The sequence below is a fragment of the Neomonachus schauinslandi genome, chromosome 7, assembly GCF_002201575.2.
Source record: "Neomonachus schauinslandi chromosome 7, ASM220157v2, whole genome shotgun sequence".
Lineage (NCBI taxonomy): Eukaryota > Metazoa > Chordata > Mammalia > Carnivora > Phocidae > Neomonachus > Neomonachus schauinslandi.
In genome coordinates, this window is record NC_058409.1 from 92,373,935 (window position 1) to 92,384,056 (window position 10,122).

At 33.7% G+C, this 10,122-nt stretch overlaps 1 protein-coding gene across 1 annotated transcript in view; it reads right to left on the reverse strand.

Moving 5' to 3' along the window:
- Positions 1-1,089: 1,089 nt before the first annotated feature.
- SPDL1 (spindle apparatus coiled-coil protein 1) overlaps positions 1,090-10,122 on the reverse strand; it is an 18,715-nt gene continuing 9,682 nt past the window's right edge. Inside the window, exons 8-12 of the mRNA XM_021698140.2 lie at positions 8,499-8,639; positions 7,971-8,074; positions 6,961-7,148; positions 4,510-4,849; positions 1,090-1,910 (exon numbers count right to left, since the gene is read on the reverse strand). Coding sequence (XP_021553815.1) covers positions 1,763-1,910; positions 4,510-4,849; positions 6,961-7,148; positions 7,971-8,074; positions 8,499-8,639 — 921 coding nt within the window. The 3' untranslated portion in view covers positions 1,090-1,762. The remainder of the gene's footprint in view (positions 1,911-4,509; positions 4,850-6,960; positions 7,149-7,970; positions 8,075-8,498; positions 8,640-10,122) is intronic.

Genomic DNA, 10,122 nt, shown 5'->3' on the forward strand with positions numbered 1-10,122 from the left:
ATGAAAGGGCTTAGAAGAATGCTTGACATTAGATTTATACAAATGTTAAATACAAGTATTACTACTAGTAATAATAGCACTACCACTATTTATCTATGTGGGTCTATTAAACTGTAAACTCTAAAGGGTTATTTTTATGCCCCTAGCACACAGCTAATAGTAAAAACTTAATATTGGAAGGAATTGATCTACATTCTATAATATGCAATGAATATAGTCAATTATTTGTTATTTTCCTCAGGTTAAAATTTTCATTTCCTGGTGCCTTCAGCTACTTCTTTTTGCAAGAGATATTATTTAATGTGAAATCTCTAAATTCCTTAGAGTATGCTTTTTGCAGAAAATTAAAAGTTTACTTAATCTCTTACAAGTGGGAGGCAATTTCCTTTTACTTAATATATTTCAATAAACTTATGTAAACCACTATGATGGGCATTAAAGAGGGCACGTGATATGATGAGCACTGGGTGTTATACTCAACTAATGAATCACTGAACATTATATCAAAAACTAATGATGTACTATACCTTTGCTAATTGAATTAAAAAAAAATTGTATGTGTCAACTTGGTAGGGTCTCAGAGCCTAGATATGCAGTCAAACATTATTTTGGGTATTTCTATGAGAGTGTTTTTGGATGAGATTAACATTTCAATCTGTGGACTTTGAATAAAGTAGTTTGCAATTAGTGCAAGTCCTGTTTAGAACAAAAGACTGAGCTCCCCAGAGCAAGAGAGAATTCTGCAGCAAACAGCCTTTGGACCTGAACTATATGTAACACTGGCTCTTCCTTGAGTCTCCAGCCTGCTAGCCCACCCTGATGACTTTGAACTTGCCAGCCTCCATAATCACATAAGCCAAGTTCTTAACATAACTCTCTTTCCCTCCCTCTACCACTACTCCTCTCTTTATATATAAATACACCCACCTACAGTATACACGAAATTAAGTTGTAGACCAGGCTATAATCATTTAAAGGGGAAAAAAAAAGTCTTTATTTGGAAAGTTTAGAATTAAAAATATATATTATATATGTATATAATTATATTAATTATGTATGTATAAATATAAAAATTATATGTGCCAGAGAATTAAGAATTTGTTAAGTTCATTTTACTTCTTTTATCCCCTTTTGATAACAATGTGTTATCTATACAGAGTAAAAAACAAAATAGAAAGGGGATAAATTATTGTTTTATTTTAAATTTCAAAATTATATTTTTCATAAGCTTGAGACATAAAATTTAAATCATGTACATGGATACAAAGATGGACATAACTACTTAAAACACTGACAAAACCCAGTTACAATATAATATATATTTTTAAACCAAGTGTTCTGTTTTTGTAATATAGTGAAAAACTAAGTTCATTAAAAAGTACATAGGAAAATATAATAGTTAATAGCTAATTCTGTGTTCTCTTTTCAAATACGTGACTTTGAAGGTATGTATTAATAACACTTAAAAAATACATATAAAATGCAACAAATAGATTTATAACACTTCCCCTCAGTTATTAGTTTATTCCCCGTAATTCATAGACGCTCCATGAAGAGTCATCATTTAAGGAACTCTCCTGGTTAGAATCACAACCAAATTTTGAACATTTGGTCAAAGGAACATGAAAATTCCAGGTCTTGGAGTAACAGGTAGAAAGAAATAATCTACAATGTTGTATATTTCAGATGAAGACAATCTTAACTAAGCTCCAAATCAACTTTTTTGGGTAAGTGGTACCTTACTCTCATTAAAGAAAAGTCTTTACTGCTGAGGGCACTGGGTCTCTGGAGTTGATTTGGAAGAAACGTATAAAATAGGGTGTGATTTCTTACAAGTTTCCTTTTCCAATTTGCTTGCAGTTTCTTTCCCTTCTTTAACTTCTGTTTGAAGCCTTGATTCAGCAGCTAACCTACAGGCATTAAAGCATCCACTCTGAATTCAAATGCAGTTAAAAAAATTAAAGAAGAAACAAACCTCTCATATAATAGGCCTCTAATGAAACGTGATCAATTTTTTTATGTATATGAGGAAAAAATTATAGTTGACTCCAATACCATTAAGAACTAAGTCACTGCCTCTCTAAAAGAAACTTTTTTATATCAACAAACTTAATTTTTTAAATGCCTAAAATGGTATTTTTAAGGTTGATAAAAGTCATGGCAAAGCCTAAATTAAAGAATTAAAATATAATGGGATGTCTATTATGATAATACACCTAACAAAAAAATTTAAAAGCTAGAGCACAATTTTAATGTTAACATGATATAACAAAAGGCAAACACAAGATAAAAATAACATGGAATCCTGGGCTGCATGAATACATAACCAATTTGTCTCAAAAAACAAAAAATAAAACTTAAACTGAATTTCAACTAGAATAATAATTTAAGAAAAAATAAACAGTGGAGAGGTATTTTAAAAGGTTTATAAAGATTTTATAGTAAGAGCATCAATTAAATTTATAAAGCATGCAATAGTATAGTCCCCAGTAAACCCATATTTATTGTTACAATATTATCATAGGACTGTGTGTCTACGTTAATCATGCAGACAGCAAAAGGTTGGAAACGTCTTAAGTTAGCAGATGGACTCACACATACACAAAAACAAATGTTTTGTGGTATTTTATTTGTTTTTGTTTAATTTGCCAGACAAAATTCCAACATGCTACTTAATTTGAGTCAAACAAGTAGCTAAGTACATTCGCTTAAGTAACTTTTATCAAGCAAAAAAAGGCAGGAAAAGAAATTAAGACAACACAGATAGCAAGGTCTGCACTGATCAATTCTGGAACTTTACCTCCATAAATACACAATAGCCAAGCACACTTACACCATGAATCACATATATACAAGCATAACCTATTGAGTTCATTTCAGAACTATTTGGAACTCTGTGTGCGTGTGTGTGTGTGTGTGTGTGTGTGTGTGTCAGACAAAATTCATTTGAAGTTACTTTTTCCTTGAGAATATTAAACTTTTATTTTATGAGACTTATAATGTTATTATATAAAAATTCAAGGAATGGAGTTATAAATTACAGTTGACCCTTGAACAATGTAGGGGTTAGGGACACCGACCTTTGCATGAAAATCCTTGTATAACTTTTGACTCCCCCCATACTTAACTAATAGCCTACTGCTGACTGGAAGCCTTACCCATAACATAAACAATTAACACATATTTTGTATATATATATTATATACTGTATTCTTATAGTAAAACTAGAGAAAAGAAAACATTATAAGAGAAAATCAGAAGGAAAATACATTTACAACAATGTATTTAGGGAAAAATGTCTGCATATAAGTGGACCTCCACAGTTCAAACCTGTGTTGTTCAAGGGTCAACTGTACTTCTCTTAATAGTAACAGCAGCTCACATTGTTAAGGTGCTTTCACTGTAGAGCACCACCTTTCATAACACTGAAGACTTTAAATTAAAAAAAAAAAAAATCAGATAAAACATACAAAACAGCCCCTTTAAAAAGGTGGGCTATGCTTGACTATATTAACTCAAATGCGCCCACTTGTAAAATGTCTTATTCTATACCCTCCCATCTACAACTCATGTAGCCCTAGCAGCACTTTAAAGATCTCCTTTCAAAATCAGACATCCAAGCTCTTTTCACATCAGTATGCTTAATTTTTTAAATGTCTAAAGATATTTGTTTTAAATTCATCTATTATTCCATTGCATACAGACATCCTTTATCATCTTTTTATTACCTTCTCCATTTTCCTCATTCATTTCTCTTTGCCCTACCCTTGGTCCTGCTGTATACACCCTGAATTTGTGTCTTATTCCACCCTAGCCTCAGTCACTGTTACCTACCTTTCTCTTTCACTCACTTTCTCTTATCTTCTTATCTCTATTATTTTTTTTAAAGATAAGGCTCTTAAAATTTTAATTCCTATACACATATACGTCTGACACTTCCTCTTTTAGTCACAAACTGAAATACGTAGAAACTAGAGGCTTTGAATTTTGATATAAAATGAAAATGAATTACCTTTGATATTTAAAAATGTCAAAATCAAAGCTCATTCTTAAAGACTTAGCATAAACATTTTCAAAAGCCATAAAAAATTTTCTCCTAACAGTTTTCTAGAAAGCTGAAATTTCTTAGACCACTAGAAAGCCCTTTTAGGAGGTAAGTTAATTTTTCTTTCATGGCCACTCTTGAACTAGGGAAAAAATAACCAACTGTACATTTATTCAAACCAACAAAACATTCAGAGATGTACTAGACTGTGATATTTTTGTTTCATGAAAGAGCACAGTGTGACTTTTAAAAATAATTCTCTTATTCAGGGGTTCTTTCCCTTTGCAATCATTTTAGTTTTTCTTAAAGTTTTAGAAAAGTTGAAGGTAGGTAGATGAAACTGCGGAATTATACTACATGCAATACTAAGAAAATAGATAAAGAAACAGATAGCACAGTTCATGCAGCGATAGAGAAGAGATGGAGAGGTCTGCTGGTTGCCCTGAAGTAAAGAGGACACTGACCTGGGAGAATTGGGGGTGTTTCCACTTCTTTCACTTAAGGCTTCAGAGTCAGTTGAAAATCCTATAAGTTTCACACATTTCTTTTCCTTCTTTGGCTGAATGTCCATGGGCAGACTTTTGTGAGGAGAGAGACTGATTCCTGGTGTATTTATAGAAACTATCTTTTCTAACTGCAAGTTATCTTCAGAATTGCTTGGACAGCACTGGGCCTCGTCTTTCTGAGGTGGTAATCTATAAACTTCTTCCCCAATAGCACTTTTGGCACATACATTGTTAGGGGTGGTTATATCCACAGGCAGGACCTCTCGCCTCTTTTTGGGTACAGGCACTTCAATTTTCTCTGAGAATAAAAACCATTAAAAATATATTCAGCCAATAAGTCAAAACAAAGACACAGTAAACATAAAAAGATAGAACCAATTATAGTTCTTCCCTTTCTTATTCTTCATTCTTTTGAAACCCACTTATCTCCTTACTGAAATCTTTTATCCTTTCTTTTTTCAAGGACTTCATTAACTATCTTTTAAAGGTTATCTGGCTATAAATTTTTCCTTGGGAACTCAAAAGATTTAGTTCTCGCAAGGAGAACTTATGTTCTGATATTGTGATAAAAGTTACATGGGGCTTTTTAAGATTTCAGTGCGGAGGTAAGAAAGGTTACAGTGGCTAAGAGTCAAGGAATCCAGGTACTAATTCCATACTAGCACCCTGCAGCTGGGTGACTTTGAGGAAGTACTTAATCTCCTGAGTTTTATTTTCTTTATCTGTAAAATGGGGATTAAAAAAAATCCACTCCACTGTTGTAATGTTGTAATGATTACATGCAAAGAACAAGTTAAACTCTCTATGGCAACTTGTGCCTATTAGCCCCACCCACAAACTGTATTCAAAATCTGAGTACTTCTTCTATGGATACTTCCCACATTCAAACCACAGTATGTCTCATTGCAGACTATGACAATAGCCTTCTACCCCCACTGCCTAACATAACATCATTCCATCTCCTATGCAGGTCTATTTACAGTCACTAAATTAATTAATTGTTCCAATACCTTTTCCCTAACCCCATAACAATGTGTCTTTCATTTTCAAAATAAAAAACGTTAGTAAAGTTGGAAAAATCATGGTTGGACATGGGGTTGGTGTTCCTACTCTACATTGTTCTTTTTAAATCATTATTTTCCCTTTCTCTTGTACTGCTCCCCACATCAACTAGATTCACTATACTTCCCTGTCTCTTTGCTGTGTTCATTTCAGCAGATTTCTGAAATTCATAATGTATAATCCTTAATTAGGAAAGCCTGTTAGAATCGGGGAAGAGAAAAAGGATGAAAGAGAAGCCTTTTTAAACTATTAAAAACCTTATTGCTGACAACCTCCCCACTACAGTGAAGAATCCCTCGAGTCACTGAGACAATAATAGATAGTCTTAGGCATGTGAACAGTGTGGGGGCAAAAACTGGCTGAAAATCTATAACCTAAAACGTGTAATAACACTTTTTTTGGTTCTAAGAACCATTGCATTCTTAGGGTTTTTTACTTTTGGCCTTTTATTTTTTAATTTACAAACAGTAAAATCACTCTTTTTAGTATATAACATGCAGAGCCCTTATGGTAAGGCTGTTTTCTACCTCAGTGATTATATTTGCTAGTTGTCCTCTAATATCTGTCCTACTAGTCTTCCTCAATAATAGAGCCCCCAAGAGTATACTCAGTGATATTGTAATAATTTTGATGGTGACAGAGAGTAACTAGACTTATCATGGGGGGTCATTTTGTCATGTGTAAGTATTGAATCATTATGATATATACCCGAAACTAATACAATATTAGATGTCTATTACACTTAAAAAAAGAAAATCCCAAGATGTAGTTGGGAACATGGCTCCTGAGAATCAACACTGCATTTCTCAGCTTTTCTTGTAGGTAGGTGAGGCCACATGACTCAGTTTTGCTCAATGATTATGCCAAAGAACAATGCAAATGAAGCCTACATCGTGACACTCTGACCAGTCCTGGAATGCCTCTTCCAGACTTCTGTAATGGGAGGAGACTTACTACCTATCTTGTTTAAGTCTCCATTATTTTAGGTGTTCTATAAACAATATTAACTAAATCAGCTCCCAAACATCAGTTGCTTCAACAAAATCAAACTCTTTGACATACTGCATAAGATGTTGTAGTTGTAAATGGAAAAGTCTCTAAGGTTTTCAAACCTTAGTTCTAATATACAGATACCCAATAGAATACGTATTATATTCAAACATACCCAGTACTCAGTTCTCTTTGAATTTTCCTACACATTTTGTAGCTGCAAATTTATTAGAGATACATAACCACAAATTAGTTTGTAATGGGATTTGCATAAAGCTGTAGTAAGAAAAAAAACTTGATATGATTTCTCAGAGCTTCTCATAATTTAAAAAGACAAAACATATGAGACGTGCATACCTTCAGGTTCATACTTCAGTTTTAGCTCATCTAGTTTAGCTCTCAGTTTCATATTTTCACTTTGGGAGAGCTGGAGGCATCTTTCATTTGCAAAAAGTTTTCTCTCAATATCCAAAGCCCGTTGGCTCTCAAATAATGCTTTCATTCGCTGTATGGACAATTCACCTTTAGTGCTTTCATTTTCCTTGCTATATAAATAAAAAAAGGAGAACCAAGGAATATTAAAATAACACATAATATACATAAGGGTTTTATATACATATATATAAAACATATTATTAGTGCAAATCATTTTATATTCGAATTCTTAGATAAACATGTATTTCCTTGGGGTTTTAAGTAACAAAGAAACAATAGGGGCGTCTGGGTGGCTCAGTGTGTTAAGCATCTGCCTTCGCCTCAGGTCATGACCCTGGTCATGATCCTGGTCACGATCCTGGGATCGAGCCCCACATCCAGCTCCTTGCTCAGCAGGGAGCCTGCTTCTCCCTCTGACCCTTCCCCCTCTCGTGCTCTGTCTCTCTCTCTCTTACTCTTTCAAATAAATAAATAAATAAAAATCTTAAAAAAAACAAACAAACAAAATAAGCTTTAGCAGCACTTTCAAATAAAAAATGTCATGCATTCTTCGAAGGAAAGGAGGAAAATATTCTTTCCACATTAATGCATGTGTAAGTAATTTCCTTTTAAGTTTCAAATTAGATGATATTTGTTCCTGAAAAATTTAGATTGTAAGAACATTTTCTATGTCAAAGTTCTTTTCACTTACCAATCTAAAATGCTAAAAATGGAGAAATAAAAATATTTATTCATTGAAAGTATTTTTTTCTTCAATAACCAGCACTAAGTATATATTGATTATATCTTATTTGCTACACAAAGATATTTTTGTTGTTTTTCTTTTCTGGAATTTCTTTAGGCAATTTGAAAACAAAAATTTGTAGTCATTAACAGTACTTATTATAAGCAAGTCAAGAGGACATCCATCTTTCTAAGCGCCCAGCACTTACTTTAAGTTGTCAAGCTGTATCTGAAGTAAATCCGTGTAATAGGTGTTATCTGCCAGAGCGCCAGAGTTGGCAGGAAGTTTAGATTCTGTACTTTCATATAAACTCTAAAGAAAACAACAACTGTTATTACTTAAGATCAATAACAAATTAGGTTAATCCAGTTGTCCTTGAACAATACAGGTTTGAATGGCACAGGTCCACTCATATATGAATTTTTCATAGTCTATAGAGTACTATAAATGTATTTTTCTCTTCCTTACAAATTTCTTAATAACATTTTACTTTCTCTAACTTAAGAACACAGTATATAATATGTATAACATACAAAATATGTGTCAATTGGCTGTTTGTAAGTAAGGCTTCCGGTAAAGAGTAAGCTACTCATATTAAGTTTTTGGGGAGTCAAAAGTTATGCAGCTTTTTGACTGCACAGGGTTGGGCATCCCTAACCCCTGTGTTGTTCAAGGGTCAACTGATTTAAGATATTCAAACCAAATCTGGCTGCATAATTAAAGGGGTTACATGTACCTTAAATTTCTCCAGATTTCTAATTTCACCTAAGAGGTGTTTAATTTCACCGTTCTTCTGCTCCAGCATAGCAAGCAACCGTTCCTGCTGCTCATATTCAGTTTGAGACCCTTTCATTTGTAGCAATGTGGCGATTTGTAACTAGGGAAAAAAAAAAAAAAATTACCACCCTAGTGCCCCCCCCGCCCCCAACAGAGAACTGTAGGGGAGAGGAAGATTCTGATAACTATATTTTGGTACAACGCATATTCTATACTACATCACCTTGAATTCAGTTTGGAAACTAATAGCTATGTCTACTTTAATAATCTAATAATTTGAAAATATTTATATCAATAAGTTTAGTTACAGATATAACTCTTGAGTACTTATTTGAGTACTTAGGAGTAATATCTGACATCTATAACAATTATTTGTACTTCTGGTGAAATGTAAAATTGAACTGAATGGCTATGATCCAGAAGCATCACTTAATTGGTAAATAAACTTGTCCAAATGCTATAATGTTGTACTTTACTCATCACATGCATTGTCATTAAGGGTCTGATGGGGTTTCTCAAAAATTTTGATTAACTTCAATAGTATTAAGTGGAGGAAATTATTAAGCTACTCACATTTATAACGGTGAGATTTACAAATGACAAGGATGGAAAACAAAGGTAAAAGACATCTAAGGATACCAAGGGAATCTTCAATATAAATATAAATATATTTATTTTTTAATAGCAGCAATCAACTTACCTAATTATGACTCCACCTAAACCTGGAGTTGTATATTCCTTTCTGCCTCCAGAAATTTCTGGAGTTCTAAAAAGTGCCAATAGTTTAAATATAGTTTTGAGGAAAATAAGCAATGATATATGGTTGCAGTTATGGTTATGAAGATAGGAAGATGACTTTTAACATTTTTTTTAAAGATTTTATTTATTTATTCATTAAGAGACAGAGAGACAGAGAGAGAGAGAGGCAGAGGGAGAAGCAGGCTAACCGCTGAGCAGGGAGCCCGATGCGGGACTCGATCCCAGGACCCTGGGATCATGACCTGAGCCGAAGGCAGACGTTTAACCATCTGAGCCACCCAGGTGCCCTGACTTCTAACATTTTTAAGGACCCATTTTTTGTTCCTGCTTCAGGCTGGAGTCTAAGAAGATTCAGATGCTACTTGTTTATAAAGATAACTTGGAATATCATGGGAACATTTGAAGATTAATAATAGTAGCCCAACAAATACTGAAAGAAAACAAAAAGAAAATGTGAGGAAATTTACAAAAAAATCATTCCTGGATAGGTGAGTCTTGGTAAACGAGGCAGTACCACTGAAATCCTTTAAAAACCACAGCTGTTTGTTAAGTCAGCACTTCCTTATATGTACTGTATAAGCATTTTACTATGCTTTCATTTAATTCCAGGTCAATTTAAGAAGCAGGTTCTGGGCGCCTGGGTGGCTCAGTTGGTTAAGCGACTGCCTTCAGCTCAGGTCATGGTCCCGGAGTCATGGGATCGAGTCCCACATCGGGCTCCCTGCTCCGCGGGGAGCCTGCTTCTCCCTCTGACCCTCTCCCCTCTCATGCTGTTTCTCTCTCTCTCTCTCTCAAATAAATAAATAAATAAAATCTTTAAAAAA